Source organism: Podarcis tiliguerta (assembly GCF_965153285.1).
Source record: "Podarcis tiliguerta genome assembly, chromosome: Z".
NCBI classification, from domain to species: Eukaryota; Metazoa; Chordata; class Lepidosauria; order Squamata; family Lacertidae; genus Podarcis; species Podarcis tiliguerta.
The window spans coordinates 20,143,104-20,167,127 of NC_139553.1; the positions used below are offsets into that span (position 1 = coordinate 20,143,104).

Here is a 24,024-nt window from a genome sequence, read left to right on the forward strand (position 1 = left end):
CCTGAGTGTTAGGTCTTGATCTATAGTTGACCGGTATGCCCTGAAACTAGCTTGTGCTTCTGTGAGAATATGTTCTTGCTCCATCCAATCCACAAGTTTATTATGTACCTGGGTAGTGTAGAGTTTACTAATAATGCTTAGGAGGCTAATTGGTCTGTAATTAGCAGGGTCAGATTTGCTCCCTTTCTTGAATAATTGCTAAGCCCCAATCCTCCAGGTTGGTAGCCAATTGATCTATGCTGGTAAACAGGGCTGCAAGCACTGGGGCCCACCAATCAATTTTGGCCTTAAGAAGCTTGAGGGAAATATTGTCCACTCCAGAAGTTTTGCCAGATTTGAGAGCTTGAATAAGCCTATGAGCTTCTTCAGTTGACATTGGAGGCCACTCAGCACCCGCCTCACTCAGAGTCAGCGACTGTGTCTATGGCTGTTGGTTAATTGTATATACTGTAAGGATTGAAAGTATGACTCCAAAACCCCAACAGGGATGGTATACTCCACTTCAGAGGGGGTATCCTGCCACCCGTTTGCAACTATTTTCCAAAAGGTGGCTGAGCCTCTCCTTCAGGAAGCCTCTATTAGGCATTGCCACTCTCCCCTTTGGGCCTGAAGCTTTTATTTTTAATCAAAGCTTTGTAATTTCGTTTGGCTTCAAACCACTCTACAGGGAACAAAGGAAAATTGACAGACCTGTAGTTCCTATATTTTCCCAGCAAGGTAAACTTCATAGCGAGGCATTCCTGATCGAACCAGGGTTTAGATTTGTTGGAATGTAATGGCTGGGTTGCCTTTTTGTGAATCAAGCAGGCTTGAAGAAGTAACATCAAATCCTGAAACATGTCCATTCTTGTCGGGGCATGAAGATTTTAAGAGGTTATCTCTCTTAATAAGAAATTTCTCTGAGATTAGCTTCCTAGAAATTTCCTTATCCAGCTAATCCAACCATCTAATATGAGAAAATGTCAGCTCCATGTTGGTAGGCCTGGGGGGTTCAAGTTTGTCATTACAGAATAGGTCCCTTTTTACATCAAGGTGGAAGCAAAGCAATAAATGATCACTGTCTACTCGCTTCTCCACCCTACATTCAAGGGATCTATTCAGAAGGTTATATGACACTTAATATAATCAATTGTAGAGGTGCCTACGTTTGATATGAACATGAATTCTCCAGCCTTCTCCCCTTTGGCACGGCCATTCAGTATGACCAAGTCCAGCTTATTAGAGAAGCGCAGTAGGCACAGAGCTGCATAATTGCAGCCCTTGTCTTTTGAGTGTCTAATTGGTATTGAATGGGCTTCCTCTAGGGTAGGTGATAATTCATGGAAGTGTGCATATAGAGCATCATCAGATTGACCAGTTCTAGCATTTAGATCGCCTGCCACTATCACTGAGGCATCGGGAAACTGGTCACCTTGAATTTAGTCCCAGCGCATATTCAAAAGAAGTGGGAGGGGAATATGCATTCTGAAATCGACACAAAATACTATAGGTGGTATCCTACTCAGAATAAATACACTGAAATGAATGAACCCTAATTGGTCATGTTCATTAACTTCAGTGGGTCTACTCTGTGTAGAACTAGCATTTGGATGCAGCCCTGCTTGTTTAGATAAGCTGGACTCTTGTGTGCACAAAACACAGTACTAGGGGTCAGTTTATGAAATGAAGTATGCAAGGGACCAAAAAACAGAGATTCAGAGAGGCAAAGACACAACATATAAGGGGAAAGGGACCAGAAGGGAAGAGGGAAATCAAAACTCAGGCACCAATTTCTAAACAGCTGTTCTTATAATGACCAGCTGGCACAGTTCTGGAGCAGGAGGTATCTGATGGATGAACTGATGATAGTAAACTCTATCCCAAATAATGTTTGTTTGTTTGTTTGTATGTTTGCATTTATATCCCACCTTTTTCTCCAAGTAGCTCAAGGTAAATGGTTCTCCCCCTCTTAATTAAATCCCTAGAACAACCATGTGAGGTAGGTTAGGGTGAGAGGCAGGGACTGGCCCAAGGTCATATTTATGTCTGACGTAAAGAGCTTTATGTCTGAGTAGGTCTCCCAGGTCCTAGTCCAATATTCTAACCATTACACCACACTGGATCTCATGTTGTCTGTGGCTGTTGAAATATCAGGCTGTTTGGAGCCTGCAGCTCCACAGGCTTTGTTTCTGTGTGGTTGTCATACTTGCAATGGCCTGTGGTTTCAAGCAATAAATATTTATCATATCATAGGGGCTGGGGGTTGTTGGGGGTGGGGTTCTTGCTTTGGATTTTTTTGTATCTTTATCTTAGATCTTGTGATTTATTTGGAAATTGGTTGGTTTGTGTATTTTGACTACTTTTGTTATGTTGTAATTATGTGGGTTTTTTCATGTAAGCCTCTTTGAGCATGGTTTGAACTGTGGAAAGGTGGCATACAAATCAAATTATGTATATATGTATTGCCACTTATCTGGTCATAGTTGGATGCCTGCTGCCACCTGCAGTGACTTGTGCCAGCAAATAAGCTGCCATAGATCAAATGCCACAGACAGGATGTTTGTGTTTCCTGGAGACGTATCAGACTTTCAGCTGTATTGCTCTTAACTACAGAAGTGAGGCAGGGGAGCTAGTATCACTATTTGGTCTTCCAACTGATTCTGTTAAACTTCCTTTTCCTTACTAAAGACAGCAACAGGGAATCTCCAGGGGCCAATTTCAAATTATATGGGGAAGTAAAGCATTTAAGAACTTACAGTAAGAGACTGCTGGATCAGGGCAATGGCCCATCTAGTCCAGCATCCTGTTCTCACAATGGCAAACGAGAATGCCCCTGAGGAAAACCACAGGAAGGAATTTAGCACAAGAGGAAAACTCTATTTCTCCGCCTGCCCACCCTCCCAATGATTTCCATTGCTGCTGCTGAAGTACCATTTGCTGCCTCCGATCAAAGAGGTAGTAGAGCATAGCCATTCTGGCTAGTAGTCATCAATAGCCTTCTCCTCCTTCATGAAGCTATCTAATCTTCTTTTAGAGCCATCACTGCCTCCTGGGGGAGTAGTTCCACAGTTTAACTATGCACTGCATGAATAAGGACTTCCTTTTGTCTGTCCTTTATCTTCCAACATTTAGCTTTGTAGGATGTCCACAAGTTCCAGTGTGAGAATTATGCCTTGCATAATTTCATCAACTTCTATCTTAAATAAATGCTGATGAGTTAACTAAGCAAATTTTAGTTTGTTTTGAAGTTTTATTCTCTGTTTTCTTGGGGAAGGGATTTGCATTTGGTTTATGCAGTAAGGTGACTTGAAATCTGATACAGAATCACAGAATTGTAGAGCTGGGCATCTAGTTCAGCCGCCTTCAATGTGACGTTGGATACAGAAGTTAGCTTTTACTGGTACATGTTGTATGTTCATATTCCTCGATTATATAATAAACTATTACTCTCATAAACAATAACCAATTTTGCATTTTCATTGTCGTGTTTTTTTCAGTACCTCAAAATCTATTAGAAATGGCTTCTTTTATCTCAGAGGTGTATGAGTTTTGTCAAAAATTGTTGTGAAGAGTCTTCAGAGGCCAACCCCACATATAACATGTTCAGTGGTGGATATTGGGCTCTCAAATTTTAGCACCACCCTGTGCAATTCCAAAGTTTGGCATCCTCATGCGCTTCATTCTAAATCATAGTTGTGGCACCCCTGAGGCTTTGTGCCCAGTGCAACTGAACCAATTGTGCTCCCCTAAATCCACCTATAACATCTGTAATCTATCTATACCTTTCCAGATAGGGGTGCAGCTGGGCCACCAGTCGAAGCTGAAGGAAGCTGACTTTGTGCCACCAAGGCTGGCTAAGCCTCAAATGACAGCAGTGGTTCTAGAAATACCCCAAGCTTTGTACCTTCTCCTTCAGAGGGAATGTAACCTCATCAAGAGCAGGCAACCTCCCATCCTGGGAACTACCCATTAGTAGTGCCACTGTCTTATCTGAATTGAGCTTCAGTTTATTGGCTCTCATCCAGTCCATTACCATGGCAAGACAGTGGTCCAGCACATCTATGATTTGTTACCTTGTTCCTCAGTAAGACTGACTAATGCATAAATCACACAGGCTGCCTTTAGATGTTTGCATCCTCCTTTCATAATAGGCACAAAAATACTTGTTTTTTCCTTTTTGGAAATCCTTAATGATGCTATGGCACCAACAAAGGGAGGGTTAAATTGAGCTGTGTGTTTGTTGTGGTTTCCAGTGTGGAGAAAACTATAATAATGCATTGCCTGCCAAATGGAAAACAGAAATTAAACTTTGCCACCAAGCCATTGAGAGATATTTCCAAAGAGATGGAGAAAGAGTCGGGAGAGGATGGGTAAAGAGAACCCTCAAGAAGATATAAAAGCTATTTATGGTTCTGTGTATTTTAAAGGATGCCTAGCTGAATACTCATCACTTCATTTTGAAGTGCTTAGGATAAGTCATTCTGAAAATTGTAAGCAATGGTGGGAGGTGCATGATTGTGATGAAATGTTTCTTGTCTTGCTTGCATATAAACCTTCTCTTGATTTCCTTCTGCTGTCTTGCATGCCAAGATTAGACTTTCCTAGATCGCACATGTAAGCATATTGCATCAGCTCCATGTGAAGACAGTCTTAATTTCATAGAATCATAGAGTTGGAAGGGAACCCTAAGAGTCATCTAGTCATCTGTTTTTTTGTAATGCTTTAATTTTACAATGAAAATAATTAACTAATAACAGTAATACTGAAGCATAAACATTGCCATAGATAATAGAATCATAGGATTGTAGCGTTGAAGGGGACCTCAAGGGTTATCTGGCCCAAGCCCCTGCAATGCAGGATTGTCAACTAAAGCATCCCTGTCAGATGGCCATTCAAACGATGTTGAAAAACATCCAATGCGGAAGAGTCCACTACCTTCCGAAGGAGTCTGTTCTAACAGCTCTTATAGTCAGAAAGTTCTTCCTAATGTTTAGTTGGAATCTCTTTTCTTTTAACTTGAAGTCATTGGCTCAGGTCCTACCAACCAGAGCAGAAGAAAACAAGCTTGCTCCATCTTCCATGTGACAGTCATTTAGATATTTTAAGATGGCTATCATATCTCTTCTCAGTTCAGCTCTCCCAATCATTCCTCATAAGTCTTGGTTGCCGGTCTCTTGATCATCTTGGTTGCCCTCCTCTGCACACCTTCCAGCTTGTCAGTATCCTTCCGAAGTTGTAATGCTATTCATTTCTTGAAATAAAGGTAAAGGTACCCCTGACCATTAGGTCCAGTCGTGTCTGACTCTGGGGTTGCGGTGCTCATCTCGCTCTATGGGCCGAGGGAGCCGGCGTTTGTCCGCAGACAGCTTCCGGGTTATGTGGCCAGCATGACTAAGCCGCTTCTGGCGAACCAGAGCAGCACACGGAAACGCCGTTTACCTTCCCGCTGGAGCGGTACCTATTTATCTACTTTCATTTTGACATGCTTTTGAACTGCTAGGTTGGCAGGAGCTGGGACCAAGCAACAGGAGCTCACCCCGTCGCAGGGATTCGAACCGCCGACCTTCTGATCAGTAAGCCCTAGGCTCTGTGGTTTAACCCACAGCGCCACCTGTGTCCCTCATTTCTTGAAATACATCCCTCCAAAATGCAGCAATGTATGGGCACAACCACCACATATGAAAACAAAAAAACTTCTTCAGCACATCAGGGAGAGTAATCTCTCTCTCTCTTTTTAATCCTTTGGAGGGTATGGGGAGAAAAGTACCAGTGACAAATAATTTTGTAGCATCTCCCCTTACCATGGGAGAGATGGATTTAAACTGGGGCTGGATCCATATGGCATACCAAGAATCACAGTTTATTTTTAGTTCAAGGTCATGTTCCCATGGAATTTTACTACCAACATGTGATCTCTTAGTTTAATCCAGTAAAATATTGTGTAAGGTAGAAATGCCACCCACATCTCGGACCACTGCTTCCAGTCCAGCTAACAGGTTTTTAAAGTTGTAAGGGGTCTGGTAACTTGCGATGTTGTCACTGGAATAATTGTGATATGTAACACTTGATGAAGCTGAAACCTTTGAAAGCTTTGAGTTATAATAACAATTGTATAGGTAATTTGGCAGTAACCCCAATAATGTCAAAGCCCCAGTTGTCTTTAACATGACACAAGCCAGAGACTTCCCAGTCGGTAAATTGCGAAAATTTGTTGTGTTAGCAAGATAATGGATAACAAAGTAATTGTGCAAGTGGAGACATATGAGGAATTAATTTCTTGTACCAAGATTTCCAAGCCATTGAAGAATTTAGGAGGAAAGGGTTGGTTACTGATTCCGAAGTTTTATACAGGTGAATAATATAAGGGAAACCTTCCAATTTTTGTAATAAAAGCCCCATTCTCTCAATGTTGAGCCCAGAACATGTTTGTGGGCACCTTGTATCAAAGGAAAAGGAATACAAATACCTGCTTATTTATGCTTCCTTATAAAATTGTTTTAGAAAGTCTGGGTTTCTTCCCTTGGTGAGGAGTGGGGGTTGGGGGGGTGGCCATTAAAAAAAAAATCTCTTTGTGAATATTATTGGAGAAGATTCAAAAAGAAACTTTAATATAGGCAAAATAACTGTTTTATTACTGCCGAAGCAGAACAAGGAATAGATTTTCATTTTTTAAAAAAAAATGTTGATAATTTCTCTAGTAAGAATAGAATTAGAAAGTTTCTTTAAAATAGGCAAGAGTAGGTCTTTCTACTTAAAACAAAAAACAAAAAAATACCCAAATGACTTCATACCTGGTAACTTAACAAGGTTTTTGTTTTTTAATTGCATTAAAAGTTTTCTCAGAAAGGATTGCCCTAGTTAAGTTAAAGTGACCCAAATTTAGTTTTTTAACTTCATGTTCTGTGACACATTCCTCAATTTATTGGTCATCTGGATTTTTAGATGTATATAGCTCAGTAATACAGGGGTACCTCTGGTTACGAATTTAATTCATTCTGGAGATCCGTTCTTAACTTGAAACTGTTCTTAACGTGAGGTACCACTTTAGCTATTGGGGCCTGCTGCCGCGCCACCGCACAATATCTGTTCTTATCCTGAGCAAAGTTCTTGACCCGAGGTACTACTTCCGGGTTAGCGGAATCTGTAACCTGAAGTGTCTGTAACCTGAGGTACCACTGTAAAGAATAAACAAAATGTGTGTAAGGTGTCTTCGCTTTTAAACATATTCTCTGTTCTATGCTAATTTGAGAGCTAAGGGGTTTTTTCCCCTCTTATTTTTTCTTTCTTTCGCAATTCTTTAGGCAAAAATTTTGAATGTTTATATCCATGACTATGGAAGCAGATCATAGCCATTGTGGCTAGTAGTTATTGCTAGCTCTTTCCTCCATAAAGAGGTGGTGGTGGTGGTTTTAAAGCCAAACAGGTTGGTAGCCGTCACTGTCTCCTGGGGGAACAAGTTCCATAGTTCTTAGAAGGATTTCCTTTTATGTGTCCTGACTCTCCAACGATCAGCTGCATTGGATGTCCAGGAGTTCTAGTGATTTTAACCTGCTGCTGTAGGTTTGGGAGCCCCGAGTCCCTTCCAATTATTGGGGTTCAGTGAGGTTGGAATCGGGCAAAAGGAGTTTGCAGCTTTGTAAGGAAATGAGCTTAGCTGGCCACTTAAGCGTCCCCATAAGCATCCCAGAAGGATGAGCAGGGCTGCAAGAGCTGCAGTGATGGGGCAACCCAGGCTAATGGATGGGTCTTTCCTCCACCCCCCTCATCTAGCTGCTATGTTGGAGAACAAGAGCCAATGCCATGTGTGAGAGCTGAACTGGAAGCTGGAGAAACAGAGACCTGCTTGCTCTGTGCTGGATCCAATACTGTTGACCCTCCATCTTAGGCTTAGGTTGGATATAGATGTAAATAAAGCCATACATCCTAAAGGCACCACATTCTAAGGCAGGCTTCCTCAAACTCAGCCCTCCAGATGTTTTTGGCCTACAACTCCCATGTTCCCTAGCTAGCAGGACCAGTGGTCAGGGATTATGAGAATTGTAGTCTCAAAAAACATCTAGAGGGCCCAGTTTGAGGAAGCCTGTTCTAAGGCAACCAAACCTGGGCAGGTGCCTGGAACCCCTGGGCTCTCTCACCTCTTGGAGAGTATTTTTTGCCTGACCAGAATTTCCCCCTGAATTCTGATCATGGCTCTTGCTTTTTGGCATGGAGGGTAAAGATGTGTATATCAGAGCATGTAGAAACTAGCCCACAAGCTACTGTTCAAACGTAAAATTTGAAGTGGTTACCCTGCCCACTTTTGCCTCATTTTCCCCAGGACATTGCCCAGAAGGGAAGGTGGCCCTTGGGCTGAAAAATACTGGGGGGGGGGGGTGTTAGCAGGTACCTAAAGGGAGGTACAGCAGAGGCTAGGAACAATAGGAGGGAGACTCCTGGAAACATCAGGGTGGCAGTTATTTGTTTACTTGCTTGTTTTATTTATTTCCCACCTTTTTCTCCAAGGAGCTCAAGGTGGCATGTACAGGTTCCCCCACCTCCTCATTTAAGCCCCACAGCAACCCTGTGAAGTAGATTAGGCTGAGAGACGCTGTGACTGGACCCCAAGGTCACACACCCATGAACTTCACAGCTGAGTTGTGATTCAAACACTGGTCTCCTAGGTCCTACTCCAACACTAACCACTACACCATGCTGACTCTCTATAAAGCTTGCATATCTCTCCTGTACCTACAGCTTCGTGCCCAGTCCCCCAGATGGGCCCTATTAAGCCTCTTTATCCCCTCACCATCCACACTCAGTCCAGGCTCAAACACATTTTTGCAAGTCCCCTGTTTTCCCCTGCCCTCCCCAAATCATACAAGTACCCTTAGAGCTGATAATGGGGAAGAACGAGTGAGGTCCAGGGAGGGGAACCATTGAAGAGAGGAGCCGCTGAGAGCTGGTTGTGCTAAAAGAACTTGGTGAAATAGCACATTAATGCACTCGAGCCCCATTATGCTCCTTTTTTTGGCTACCAAGGGGTCTTGAGTGTAATAACCAGCTTCTAATAAGGGGAAATTATTTAGCGGGTTTTGTTGTTGTTTGTGTGTGGGGGTGTGTGTGTAAAAAAAAAAGCCATGGTTGTTTCTTAGCTCCACGCCATAACATCCCACCATGCATCCAGAGAGAGAGGAGAGCAGCATTATTAGAAGAGAAAAACCTTATAATGACTTTTTATGCAGGGGCCTTGATTACAGGGTTGTTGATGTGATTTTTGCTGATGGAGGTCAACTGTGTCAGACAAAAGAGTGCACAGTTATGTAATTCAGAGGAGGGTGGGCAAGAGTTCTTGCTGGGGGCTCAACAGTTGCCTGGGATACGGCTGGCTAGTAAGTGTCTGAGAGGAAGCTCTTCCTGCAAATGGGGACTGCTGGAACAGGACATGGCTGGCCCCAGAGCAAAAACTTGCTTGCTGTGGAACTGTGGATTCAGCCAAGGTCAGTCCCCTAGGACAGCAGCCGCCTCCTAAGGAATGCCATAGTTTTGTCTATAGTACTATGGTGGTATCATGAGCTCACTGGAGGCAGTGGTGGGAGGCTCCAGATGGGGAACCCCCAAGGGAAGAAGATTTCAAGCCACGGAATTGGTGGTGGAATGATAATGAGTGGTCAGTGGGACAGACTGGAAGGAGGAGGTGTCAGAAGCTGAAAAGGTAACAGGATTTAGTGAACAGCAGGAGTCTGTGGCAGAGGGCAGTCCCGAGTCAGAGGCAGAAGTGGAGGCTGGAGAGGAGGGGGGTCAAGAGGCAGAGATGAGGCAGGCTGCTGAAGAAGCCAGGGGGTCTCCCCTCCTGCAGAGACCAGGTCTCTCAGAACACACAGAGAAATGCAGAGAGCAGTGGAGAGCTTGGTTGCATGTAGATGCAGTCTCTGATTGCTTGGGGAAAGTACTGGAGAGGAGAGGACTTAGGTAGCTGTGGGAAAGTGGGGACCTTCAGCCCTTGCAACTGCCTCGTTGGGGCAAGACCTACTGGGAAGAGTTGCTGTGAACACTAGGCCTGTGCTGTTTTGGTTTCTTTGAATAAAGAGTTAGCTTCACTGACACCAGTGATCTTTATTTCTGACCTACACCTGACTCCAACTCAGGTGGGATTTAGCAGCATGCCATTCAGGGAGAATGACATGTTGTCTTTGGCCACACACATCCATAGAATCATACATTTGTAGAGTTGGTAGGTACCCCCTCCCCCCCGGGCCATCCAGCTCAACCCCTTGCAATGCTGGGGGGGGGAGGAGGTCACAGCTGAACGATCCCTGACAATGGGCTTTAAAACCTCCAGAAAGTTCAGCCAGAAAGTACAGCCAGAAAGTTCTTTTCTTCTCATTTGTTCGGGTCCTAACCTCCAGAGCAACAGCAAAAAAAGCTTGATCCGTCTTCTATGCAATAGCCCTTTAGGTATTTTAAGATGGTTCTTATAGCACCTCTCAGTCGCTTCTTCATCAGTTGTTGCCATTTTGGTGCAACAATGGTCACACCTAAGCTGTGCACTAGTTTTCTTTATTTGTGAATTGGATGTACCTTGAAGTTTGAGGCTGCCTGGGGTGTGAGTAATCAATTACTCTTTCATAAAGGTAAAGGTAAAGGTACCCCTGCCCGTACGGGCCAGTCTTGATAGACTGTAGGGTTGTGCGCCCATCTCACTTAAGAGGCTGGGGGCCAGCGCTGTCCGGAGACAGAGCCGCACACGGAAACGCCGTTTACCTTCCCGCTATTAAGCGGTCCCTATTTATCTACTTGCACCCGGGAGTGCTTTCGAACTGCTAGGTTGGCAGGGACCGAACAGCGGGAGCGCACCCCGCCGCGGGGATTCGAACCGCCAACCTTTCGATCGGCAAGCCCTAGGCGCTGAGGCTTTTACCCACAGCGCCACCCGCGTCCCCTCGGGTGGTTATGAAAGCACTCTTTCATAAGGTTTGTACTAATTGCTAATTGGTAGTCTCTCCTTCACTGGAGGTTTTTACACAGAGGTCAGGTGGCTGCCTGTTAGGGATTCTTCAGCTATGATTTCTGCATTGCAAGGGGCTTGACTAGCTGACCCTTGAGGTTCCTTCTAACTGTGATTTTATGATCTGATCTAGCAGCCTCATAAACAATCACACACCTCTGACAAATACTTGAGTTTGAAAATACTTTATGTTGAAACATTCAAACCACACACCCCCATCAGCATACGACAGAGTCCTTAACATTGGTATATTTATCGACAGGAAGGCTATTAAAATAATAAGATGTGTTGGCTTATTTACAGTGCTGTGATGGAACTGAAACTGCAGCAAAAGGGCTCTGGATCAGTCAATCCATCTCCCAAACATCTTTACTGGAGACATGTAGATGAAGTTAACTCAGGCTCCCAACTTTTGCTCATTTTCCAGATTTTCTATTCCTGACCCCTCTTGGCTTTCTCTATTCTATTACTTGCTCTCTTGACACTATTCAGCTTCTAAAGTCAATTCTACTTTACCTTCTCTGCCATGGGTACTCGGTTTATTTCCTGCCCTGCTGTAAGCCTGAACCTGATGTTCCAATTCTTTAAAATAATAATTTTTAAAAAGCTTTCCTTCATCCCCTCTCACTGACTAATGATCATCCTTACTCTGCTTTCCTTCCTTTTCTCACTGTGTTCCTTGGCTGTTCAAGCCCTTAAACTCCTCTCCCATTATTATCTTCTGAATCCTTATCAACCTTGTTTTTGATCTGCTCCTTCTTCTCAAAGCTTCTGTAGCCTGGATTTAAATGATTATTCTACATAAGTTATGTGCATCTCATAGTCATTTTCACCTGTCCTTCACCCTGCTTTTGAGGCTGTCTTTCTCCTGTCTTCACTTTCCTTCCAATGTGTCCCTAGTTCTGTTCTTCAAAAAGCTGAAGGCTCATTGGAGGCGCTCTCTCTCTCTCTCTGGAACTCCCTCCCCCAGGAGGCAGTGATGGCCACCAACCTGGATGGCTGTAAAATTCATTAGACAAATTCATGGAGGAGAGGGCTACTGATGGCTACTATCCATGATGGCTAAGCTCTGTCTCCATAATTAGAGGCCTCTCTCAAATGCCTTTGATACCATCAACCATTACATCCTTCTGGACCATCTAGAGGAGCTGGGAGCTGGGGGCACTGTTATTCAGTGGTTCCACTCCTTCCTCCTGGGCCACGGCCAGAAAGAGGTGTTGGGGGATGAGTGTTCAGACCTCTGGGCTCTCACTTGTGGGGTACCTCAGGGTTCTGTCCTCTCTCCCATGCTTTTTAATATCTATATGAAGCCGCTGGGGGCAGGGGACTCCCTGGTCCTGAATGAGGCAACTGTGCCCCTGAAGGACCAGGAGCACAGCCTGGGAGTCATTTTGAACTCACAGCTGTCCATGAAGGCGCAGGTCAATTCTGTGTCCAGGGCAACTGTCTACCAGCTCCATCTGGTATGCTAGCTGAGACCCTACCTGCCAGTGGACTGTCTTACAGGAGTAGCGCATGCTCTGGTTATCTCCCGCTTGGACTACTGCAATGCACTCTACGTGGGGCTACCTTTGAAGGTGACCCAGAAACTACAACTAATCCAGAATGCGGCAACTAGGCCACTGAGACCATATAACACCATTCCTGGAAGACCTAAATTGGCTCCCAGTGCATTTCTGAGCACAATTCAAAATGTTGGTGCTACCCTTTAAAGCCCTAAACAGCCTCAGCCCATTATACCTGAAGGAGTGTCTCTACCTCCATCATTCAGCCCAGACACTGAGGTCCAGTTCCAAAGACCTTCTGGCGGTTCCCTCACTGTGAGAAGTGAGGTTACAGGGAACCAGGCAGAGGGTCTTCTCGGTAGTGGTGCCCACCTTGTGGAATGCCCTCCCATCAGATGTCAAGGAAATAAACAACTATCTGACTTATAGAAGACATCTGAAGGCAGCTCTGTTTAGGGAAGTTTTTCAGGTTTGATCTTTTATCGTGTTTTTAATATTCTGTTAGGAGCCATGCAGAGTGGCTGCAGAAACCCAGCCAGATGGGCAGTGTATAAATAATAAATTATTATTATTATTATTATTATTATTATTATTATTATCATGGTGAGTTGAGGCAATCCTTCTGGAAACTGCAAGAGTGGAGAGGGCTCTCATACCTGCTTGCAAGTTTCCCGTAACAGGCACCTGGTCAGCCACTGTGAGAAGAGGATGCTGAACTAGATGGGCCATTGGCTTCATCCAGCGGGCTTTTATTGTATTCTCAGGGAAACCACAGGAGGCGAGAGTTGCTCTTGGGCTTGAATCCTGCTTGCTGGTTTCCCATAGGCATCTGGGTGAGCACTGGTAAACTAATCTCTAGTTGTTAAGGGCTTTATATACTAATAGTAACATATTGAGCGTGGCCAGGTAGCTACATGAACCATTTCCATCCCAGCTGTTCTAATAAGAACTGTTAACTTTTAAGAATTCATGCCTGTCCTTGCTTTTTCCCTTCTCCCTCCCAATCCCTTTTTCCTTTATGGTCATGTCTGGCACAGGCTGAAGGTTGTATTAAATGCCCCCCAGACTTTAAAAAATAGATAGCATGTGATTTTATTGTTTTAAACTAAAACCACTGCTGATGTGTGTGTTTGTTGTTTGTTGTAGTTCAGTCGTTTAGTCGTGTCCGACTCTTCGTGACCCCATGGACCAGAGCACGCCAGGCACTCCTGTCTTCCACTGCCTCCCGCAGTTTGATCAGACTCATGTTTGTAGCTTCGAGAACACTGTCCCACCATCTCGTCCTCTGTCGTCCCCTTCTCCTTGTGCCCTTCATCTTTCCCAACACCAGGGTCTTTTCTAGGGAGTCTTCTCTTCTCATGAGGTGGCCAAAGTATTGGCGCCTCAGCTTCAGGATCTGTCCTTCCAGTGAGCACTCAGGGCTGATTTCCTTAAGAATGGATAGGTTTGATCTTCTTGCACTCCGTGGGACTCTCAAGAGTCTCCTCCAACACCATAATTCAAAAGCATCAATTCTTCGGCGATCAGCCTTCTTTATGGTCCAGCTCTCACTTCCATACATCACTACTGGGAAAACCATGGCTTTAACTATACGGACCTTTGTTGGCAAGGTGATGTCTCTGCTTTTTAGGATGCTGTCTAGGTTTGCCATCGCCTTTCTCCCAAGGAGCAGGTGTCTTTTAATTTCGTGACTGCTGTCACCATCTGCCGTGATCATGGAGCCCAAGAAAGTAAAATCTCTCACTGCCTCCATTTCTTCCCCTTCTATTTGCCAGGAGGTGATGGGCCCAGTGGTCATGATCTTCGTTTTTTTGATGTGTGTGTTAATTTTTAAATTTTTTAAAAAAAAACCAGCTGGAAATGTGTAAAGTGAATGTTGATTTGTGTTGTTGTTTTATTATTACACCGCATTTTTAGTTTTGCTTCAGTATCTTAAGCTTTAAAGCACACCTTGCATAAATGATAGTTAATAATTTGCCCTGGCAAAAGAACATTTCGCCAGAGCTTGGGTGACCACCAGTCAAGGATTCTTTAGCTATAATACAGGGGGTTGTACTAGATGGCCCTTGGGGACCTTTAAAACCCTACAATTGTATGATCTTAGCTTGTCGCTTTGAGTACTTGATGCTCTTTGTTTCTAGTAAGGGGAGGATTGCCACTTTGCATTCATGATATGCTCTCTTAATGCTTTTAGGTAAACAGAAGTACCTCTGTGCCAGCCGAAATGACTGCACCATTGACAAGTTCCGAAGGAAAAACTGTCCCTCCTGCCGCCTTCGGAAATGCTATGAGGCTGGGATGACTCTCGGAGGTAATCCAACTTCTGTTTATGAACCTTTGATTCTTTGCAGCATACCTGATTCACTTGCTATGTGTCATGTATCTAAATGAGGCTGGAGGCAGGTATGCGGGTAAGATCTCAGCTGTTGCAGTCATTCTCTTCACCCAGAAGCCTGCCACTGATAATGGATTAGATTAGTGCCCTTCTTCGCTGAGGTTTTGGCAAGCACCCCAGCCCTTGCTGAGTCAGGCAGGGACCTCTAGCCAAAACAAAACCCCAACCTGTGCTCCAAGGCCAGATCCAAAGCTAGATCCTCAAGAGATGATCCTCTGTGGTGCAGGAATGCAAGCTCGCAATCAAGGCAATCTGTTTTCATTTTTTTTAATTAAATGTTTATTAGTTTTCTACAAAAAGTTTTGTTGCAAGCAAGCAGTCATTACATTGTGGGTGGAGGGACTTCAACACATGCAATATAGCATGTAGGACATCTTGGGAAATTGTGCTTAGAGCTGTAGAATGGGCACATTCTTTGAATTAAATAAACATAAATAATAACCAAATCAGATACTCTACCATGTCAAGAGAAATTTATCACTACATTCACCTTACATTCTAGCTTAATGTATTAAGTAATTTTTTCATAGCCTGGAGGAGGTTCTTGGGCATGTTCCTCTTTACCTACAAAGGAGATAAAGTCGGACTGAAGTGGTACTACATTATCCTATTTATTTAGGCACCTGGCGATGCTCCATTTGTATATTAATTTTTCTAGAAGGACACTATCCCAAACTTTTAAATGTAAATCTTTCCAGAAATGCACAAGAATCATTTTGGCTACCGCCAATAAATGCATAATCATTTCTTTATTATGTAAATTTAAGTTACCCTTATCAAAAATAAAAGTGTCATGTGGGAGGTTGGGATAACATGGCAAGCATCTGCTTCTCACAACCTGAGAGCCAGAGAGGCAAATGTGGTTATTAGCAGAAGGTGTTGTCTATGAGAAATCTGTGAGACCTCTCTTAAGAAGGTCCTAGGCAGCAGATTTGTGGTGGAAAAGTTGTAGATTCTGGTATTTTCATGATCCTCTTAAAAGAGTTATCAGAGCAGCTTGCAACTATAAATAAGACATTCATTGTGCCCAGGGCTCTCCATCTGTCCTGCGTGGTGCTCAACACATGGGGACGTAAGAAGAGCCTGCTGGATCAGGCCAATGACACATCCAGTCCAGCATCCTCTTACAGTCACCTAACAGTTGCCCGTGGGAAATCAGCAAGCAGGATAAAAGTGCAAGAGTCCCATGGTTTCCAGCAATTGATACTCAGAAGCATTACCTTCTCCAAATGTGGAGGCAGAGCATAGCTATCATGGTTAGTAACCATTTATAGCCCTCTCCTCTATGAATTTGACCATGCTCTTCTTCCACAGTTGGAGGCAGCAATACTTCTGAATACCAGTTGCTGGAAACTGCAGGAGAGGAGAGGGCTCTTGTGCTCCAAACCTGCTTGTGGTTTTTCACAGCCATTTCATACTGCATCAATATCATCATCAAACTCTCCACTATGCTCCCAAGGCTTCTTGTTTCTGCTCCGCCATCACCAATTCAGATTCCATGAGCTTATACTGTATATGAGATTAATAATTTATTTGCCCCAACATGCATCACTTTACTCTTGTTTACAGTGAATTGCATCTGCCATTTTACCGCCCGCTCACTTACAGAGCTTGGTGGAATTAGTGAAGATGCAGGAGAGTTGGGATTTCAAGTGTGCCCTCCTGCAGGATGGATGGTCTATATCTAGATGACAATACTTCACCCTCCTCTTCAAGCTCCTGAACAGTTGTTGCCTCCCTCCCCAGCTGCTCAACCCTCCCCAACCTCTGCTGAGACTCTCCAGGTGGGGTGGGGGTGTCAGGAACCTAACCTGGCCCTACCACTGAACCCAACCCCTCCACCTCACTTCTACCCGCCAAACTCTGGACAAGTGGTCTTTAAATTAAAATCAACATAGTACATTGGTAGCTTACGTGTATTGAACGCGTGATTTCAGCCTTACACACTTGACAGACTGAAATATCACAAGTTAAATGAACAGAAGATGGAGAGTGAGCATATTGTCAAGATCCACATTCTGTGGTCTAGTTTTGCCCTCTAGCAGAAGGTTTCCTGCTTGCTCACTCTTGGAAAAGATCCATAAGGCTGTTAATAATATAGATTAACCATGAAAGCAATGCCTCCTTCCCAAGAAAAGACCTGCTATGTTCCACACATGATGCTAGAGACAGGATTAGTGCAACAGAGAAAGACTCTGGAGTGGGGGGAGCAGGCAAGAAAAAACATGAGAGTGACGTTGGGGGTTGGTATGGAAACCATGCAACTCTTTGGCTTGCCCTGCAGACTAACCCTCTTCATGGGTCTTCATTTGCCCCTAAAGACAGAGGCCTAAACTTGAGATTTAGTCCCTTTCTTCTTCCTGCCATTAGCAAATCAGAGACATGCACACACCCTCTGGTCATAGCCACACCATGCATGTAATGCACTGTAGTATCACTTTAACAGTCACATGGCTTCCCCCAAAGAATCCTGGGAGATTCAGTTTACTATGGTCACCATCTTTGCAGGTCTACAGTACCTAGCCCTTTTAACAAACTACAGTTCCCAGGATTCTCTACGGTTGTTAAAAGTGGTCTAAGGGTGTTTTCTCTCAGAAAAAACCTCCCCATTCCTATAGAGGCTGTAGTTTATTCAGAAAGGAAGCCAAGCAAATGTGAGGCATCCTTTGAATTGTGCCTTCTTGATTGAGCCAGCCTAAGGCCCTCCAACTCCCTCCTCATCCAGAAAGAAATCCCAAAGGCTGCTTTTTAAAGCAGTTAATGATTTAACTTGTTAAGTCATAATAAATCCATGAGCAGCTCTTTGGAATGCTGACAGGAGTTTGGCTGGGAGGCAGTTGTTTCACTGTCACTTTTGAATGCTGTTGCTCCTGAGAACGTAAAGTAAAATATATTCTCCTTCCCCTTCTTCTTCTTCTTCTTCTTCTTCTTCTTCTTCTTCTTCTTCTTCTTCTTATCATAGAATTGTAGAGTTGGAAGTGAACCCCAAGTCATCTAGTCTAACTGCACAGCTAAAGAACCCCAGAAATATGGCCCTCCTTATTCTTAGAAACCTCCAAGAAAGGAGAGTCCACCACCTTCCCAGAAACTCCGTTCCACTGTCAAACAGCTTTTAACACCAAAAACTTATTCATAATGTTTAGTCAGAATCTCCCTTCTTGTCATTTGAATTCATTGGTTTGGGTCCTCCCCTCCAGAGCAGCAGAAAACAAGCTTGCTTCATCTTCCATGTGACAGCCCTTCAGGTATTTGAAGATGGTTCTCATGCAATCTCTCAGTGTCTTCTTCAGGCTAAATATTCCCAACTCCCTCAACTGTTCCTCATTAAGCTTGGTTTCCAGATCATTTACCATCTTGGCCACTTTCCTCTGCACACCTTCCAGCTTGTCAATATCCTTCTGATATCATTTTCCTGTACAGTCATTTATTTTATCAACATTTGGCTGTTGTGAGAATAGCTGGTGTGTAGTTTAAGGTGTGAGATTGCACTGGGTTACAAACCAGCCTTTATTTGTTGTTGTCCTATCACAGCCAGAGAAATCATCCATCACCTATCTGTCCCAATATCTGCGGCACCTAGCAGAGACGTATCTACACTTAATCTTTTGACCCGCTCTTTCCTATCAATTTTTTTTATTCATTTTCACTTTTAACATTTATCGTCATACATAAATCATAAGCATTTTACAAATAGGATTCTCAGAATCCCAGAAATTCCCTCCACCCCTCCATGGTTTCCCTAGATATTATTTTCAAACTGCATTGTATCATATTCTGCATATTTTCTTGAAACTCAATTTTTATCATAGTTCTCACTTCATTACAAGTGTTTTCATAATCCTGCCAATGTTTTCAATTGTTTACAGTGTTTTTTTTCTTATTTTCCTGGTCATTTTTGCCAATTCGGCATAGTCCATCATCTTTATCTGCCATTCTTCTTTTGTAGGTAGAATGTCCTCCTATCTTTGGGCAAGTAACTTCTGACCCGCTCTTTCCAGGCACAGGTCTGCACTTAAAAGCTTGGACCCCAGAGCTTTCCCTGTATCTTTATTACTCTTGTCAGTTTGGGTTTTCAACAGTTTGCTATTTCCCCAATTGAGCTTTAAAAGGTGAGTTTTCATGGGGAAAGCTCCAGAGCAAAAAAGGCGCTTGGACATGGAGCTTTAAAGCACAGACCTTGTCTGCAAAGAGCAGAGGAAAGGAAAGTGTGGATAAGCAGTTCATTGCATTTCCTCAATGTTTCTCTAGCTGTTAATGTCTGCATTATGTTTGAGCTTCCAAGCCACTTCTGGAAATCTAGTGGAATATGGTGATAGTTCAGCGCACATTTTTGTATTAATTGCTTCCAAGAAAAATCCATTTGGTACCTCACTGACTCAGAAAATTGTGGGAGAAAGGTGATGAGATTTGGGGCAGTATATCTAGTGGAATATGATGGAAGTGCGGTGCTCATTTCTGAGCTAATTGTTTCTGGGAAAAGCTGTGGGAGACAAGATTGGGGGATACAGTTCTTCCCTATTGTTTTCATGGGGGAATAGAAGCATGCATGCATGGAAAGGGGAGAGAGGAGTGATGTTGTCCAATGACATTTGTTATTGAGCCACACCACACCCAACTGCTGTGAATGAAATTTAGTACCACATGCCAGTAGATCAGTCAAGCCATTGTATCATAATGCTACAGGAGGAGGAGGAGTTTGGATTTGATATCCCGCCTTTCACTCCTCTTCAGGAGTCTCAAAGTGGCTAACATTCTCCTTTCCCTTCTTCCCCCACAACAAACACTCTGTGAGGTGAGTGGGGCTGACAGACTTCAGAGAAGTGTGACTAGCCCAAGGTCACCCAGCAGCTGCATGTGGAGGAGCGGAGACGCGAACCCGGTTCCCCAGATTACGAGACTACCGCTCTTAACCACTACACCACACTGGCTCTTAGGGTGCTGCAGGAATGCAAAGGGAACATTCTCCCCTTCCAACATCATATCAAGAACAGTCCTCAAATCAAATGAATGCTTTCCTCTGCAGGATAGCTTTCCTGTCCCTGAAATGAGACAAAAGAGTAACAGGAGCTATTAACCAAAAACACAATCAACCTTAAACAAGCTCAGAGACAATTGCTGAAGGTTCATGTCTGTTTCATAGACACAATGCAGGCACACCTTAAAATTCTAATCTAATAAGATAATCTTTCCCACATATCTCAGGCACTGCAAGTATGGGAACATATATTTGCCATTTTCCCTGTGGCTAATTCCTTGTATTATTTGGCTGTTGCCTTCACCTGCCTTCGGAGATGCAGTCCTTAAAACCCTGCCTTTCATGGATTGGGCAACTTTTTGGAAAGAGGAAATTATGATGCTTAACTCCATGTTCTATTTCTGTGAATAGCATGAAAGCCCGGCGTGATACATCACCATGCATGAAATGGTCTCACATGTTCTGACCCTTTCACTGAGTCATCTTTTTCTAAGAGTCTTCTTCTAAGAAAGTTTCCCCCTGAAAGTTTCAGGGCCATCATGGCATCACATAAGGCCTTTAAAAAAAACACTCTTACATAATTTCTCTGTTTCTTTCCTAGTTCTTCTGACTCCTTAAACTGATTCTCCACCTTCTAGCTGCAAGGAGGTCTAGCTAATTATAGTCATAGAGTTGGAAGAGACCCCCAAAGGTCATCTAGTCCAACCGTCTGCAAAGCAGGGAGCATGATTCAAGAATCCCTAACAACAGGCTTTTCTTAAGTAAAAGCCAGTGAAGGAATATGATATTTGCATGTAATCTGTAATTGTGGTTCTCATACCTATTTATTATACATATACAAAGAGCAACTCATTGAAATATTAGCCTTTCTCTGTCTTTGGTTGACTCACGATCTCTGGGGCTTTCTTCACCAGCTGTCAAGGAAAGTCTGTGGGTATTACTGTCTCATTTGAGTCATTAAATATATCCAGACTGCAGTGGAGTTTCTTTTTTAGAACACGATTAGTGTGTGTTAATCCTACCCACGAATCAGGGATAATCATCCTGCTTTGTGGTGGTGTTCTGTAGCATAAATATTGACACTAAAGATGTACAATATCCTGGCAAGGGATATTCCCTTGGTTCTTGTTAGGCAGAGAACAAATTGGGTAAATATGGCATGGTAAATCTCCCAGCACATTAGCAACAAAACCTGTTGGGATAAGCACTTGCACTTGCCTCCAGTTTGTTCCTAATGGAAAAGCCAGAATCATAGGGTTGTAGAGTTGGAAGGAACTCTCAAGGATCATCTCGTCAAATCCCTTGCACCAGGGGATTCACAGCAAAAGATTCTCTGGCAGATAGACATCCCACCTCTGCTTAAAAACTTCCAGTGAAGGAGAGTCCACTACAGTGGTACCTCGGGTTAAGAACTTAATTCGTTCTGAAGGTCTGTTCTTAACCTAAAACTGTTCTTAACCTGAAGTACCACTTTAGCTAATGGGGCCTCCTGCTGCCACCACACCACCGCTGCATGGTTTCTGTTCTTATGCTGAAGCAAAGTTCTTAACCCGAGGTACTATTTCTGGGTTAGTGGAGTCTGTAACCTGAAGCGTCTGTAACCCAAGGTACCACTGTACCTTCCAAAGGAAGCTCTTACTGTCAGAAAGTTCTTCCTGGTGTTTGGTCAGAATCTCCTTTCTTGTAACTTGATTTCATTGTTTCAGGTCCTGGAAAAAATAGGCTTGCTCCATCCTCCATGTGACAAACTTTTAGATATTTGAAGATGGCTATCATATCTCTTTTCAGTCTCCTCTTTTCCAGGCTAAACATACTGAGCTCCCTCCAAAGTTCCTCATAAGGCTTGGTTTCCAGACCCTTGGTCATCCCACTCTGCACACATTCCAGCTGTCAATATCCATCTTAAATTGTGGTGTCCAGAAATGAACACAGTACTCCAGGTGAAGTCTGACCAAGGCAGAATAGAGCAGTACTATTACTTCCCTTGAACTTCATTGGAGGGCATTGTACTAGAGCTATCACTTCCAACTGTGTAATTGTCCCTTCCAGCTCTACAACTATACTGCTGTTAAAGCAGCCTACAATTGCAGTCTTGAGAGAACTAAACTTTGTCACTTCGATATCTGCTCCAACTTCTCTTTCCCCACATATTGACCCTCCTTTCCTTATGAACTGACTGCCAGAATTCCTTTTGTGTGAGATCAAGGCCTCTCTAGTATTTCATTCATTTGTGAGAAAAAATGAATGCAGCATATTGAGGAATGCTGGATTTTGTCTCGTTAATTTGATTTTGCAGTTTTAAAAGCATCAGACGTTTTAGCTTATAGAGCCACATTAACAACAACCACAGCCTGCTATGTGAACCAATTAATTGATATCATTTAACTTTTCTATGTCAGTTACAATTAGCATTAGCTGACTTGACAAAATTTTATAAAATTATGCATAGCCTGGAGAAAGTGAACAGAAAAAAGTTTTCCTGCCTCTCTTGTAACTATAGAACCTATGGACATCCAAGGAAGCTGAACTTTGGAAGATTCAGGACAGATAATAGAATCATAGACTCATAGAATTGAAAGGGACCCCAAGGTTCATCTGTTGCAACTCCCTGCAATACAGGAATCTCAACACACAGTGCCCCATCCAACCTGAAACCATACTGGATCCTGCTTACATTTGCAATGTGCTAGCACCATTAAAAGGAAGTTCTTCTTCACATGGCACATAGTTAAACTAGGGAACTCACTGCCGCAGGAGGCAGTGATAGCGACCAACCTGGATGGCTTTAAAAGAGGATCAGACAAATTCATGGAGGAACAGAGGGCTACCGAAGGCATTCATGCTTATGAATAACAGTTGCTGGAAACCACAGGTCCTGCTTGCAGGCTTCCCATAATGGGCATCTGGTTGGCCATTGTGAGAACAGAATGCTAAACTAGATAGGCTGTTAGCCTGATCCAGCAGGCTCTTCTGCTTTTATGATCCCAGCTGTTGGGCACACCCAAGCTAAACTGATGATTTGATTGATTTTCTCCATATAGATATGGGTTCATGGTCTTGTCATGTTTTGCATGGCTGTTTACTCTTCTAGCCAGCCTGGCCTAGGTGAGCAGGAACCCTCTCAGATCTCTTAGGAGAGCAGGAAGCAACAGGAAAGATTTTCCTTCAGCCTTTGAGCTGGGGCTGCTCCCAGAGGACACCCCTCTAGGAAAGAGTGACTGTGGAGGAGTGGTGTTCCTCTGGCTCCTCCTCCTCAAATAAGACCAGCTAGTCAATAAGAGAAATTAGCAAACAATAATGTGGCATCTGCAGCAGGTCCAGTTCTGCTTATCAATACAGTCAAGTGGGTGTATATGGTTTATGGTGATCTCGTTGGTAAACTGGTCCCTAGACGTTAATGGCTTGGCAGACCACTTCTGTTCTACAAAGAAGTTTTCAAACTTGACATGAAGGCTGGCAACATCAACCCTGCCATGTGGGAATCCTTTGCAGATGACCACAGTGCCTGGAGACAGACAGTCAGATCGTGTATCTACAGCAGTGACCAGAGGAGGAATGACCGCTGGAAAAAGCACAGAGAGAAGAAACACCATGGTGCATCTCTAACATTGAAACTAGATGCCTTCATCTTCCCCACGTACAACAAATCATGTCTCTCCCATATCAGCCCCAAAGGAGCACTCCTCCATTGTCTTCCAAGACAGACAGATGCCAATAAATACATATTAATACTAACACCTTGAACTTGCCCTGGGAACAAATGGGCTGCCAGGGCAGATCTCTAAGCACATGTGTCATATGCCAGCAAGGCCTCAATTGTGCTGCAGCTGATCCGCTGCTTTCCTCCTTCTTGTAGCCTTCAGCTCACAACATCAGATCACCAAGATGCTTTCTGGAGGTTCTATGGGTGCAAATGTTTCTGTGGTTCAGGGGCATTGACCACAAGTTGTAAGGATCTTGTAGTCCAACCCCCTGTTATTCTTGTGAACATATCCCTCCCACAAATGTGTCAGAGGGATAACATGAAAGCAGGCTACAGTCCATTTTTAAAAGTGTACACCAGTGGTTTCCAATATGGGCAAAACTTCTGCCCCCCCCCCCCCCGGGGGGGAGTAGTGGGATTACTTAAGGGGAGGTGCTAAGATGTAGGGGGGGCAGGACAGTGCTGCAGGTTTGAGTCACTTTC

General features: G+C 43.7%; 1 protein-coding gene and 1 long non-coding RNA gene across 4 annotated transcripts in view; both read left to right on the forward strand.

Annotated features, from left to right (window-relative positions):
• Positions 1 to 24,024, forward strand: part of LOC310669768 — a 571,559-nt gene that overhangs the window by 290,180 nt on the left and 257,355 nt on the right. The gene's annotated exons all lie outside the window — the stretch shown is intronic.
• The window catches only part of AR (androgen receptor), a 214,015-nt gene that overhangs the window by 116,573 nt on the left and 73,418 nt on the right, over positions 1 to 24,024 (forward strand). For all 3 annotated transcript variants that reach the window (XR_014507203.1, XM_083423583.1, XM_083423584.1), the window contains exon 3: positions 14,663 to 14,779. Coding sequence is in view for 2 of the 3 variants with exons in the window: in XM_083423583.1 (XP_083279709.1) it covers positions 14,663 to 14,779 (117 nt within the window). In the remaining variant the exon portion in view is untranslated. The remainder of the gene's footprint in view (positions 1 to 14,662; positions 14,780 to 24,024) is intronic.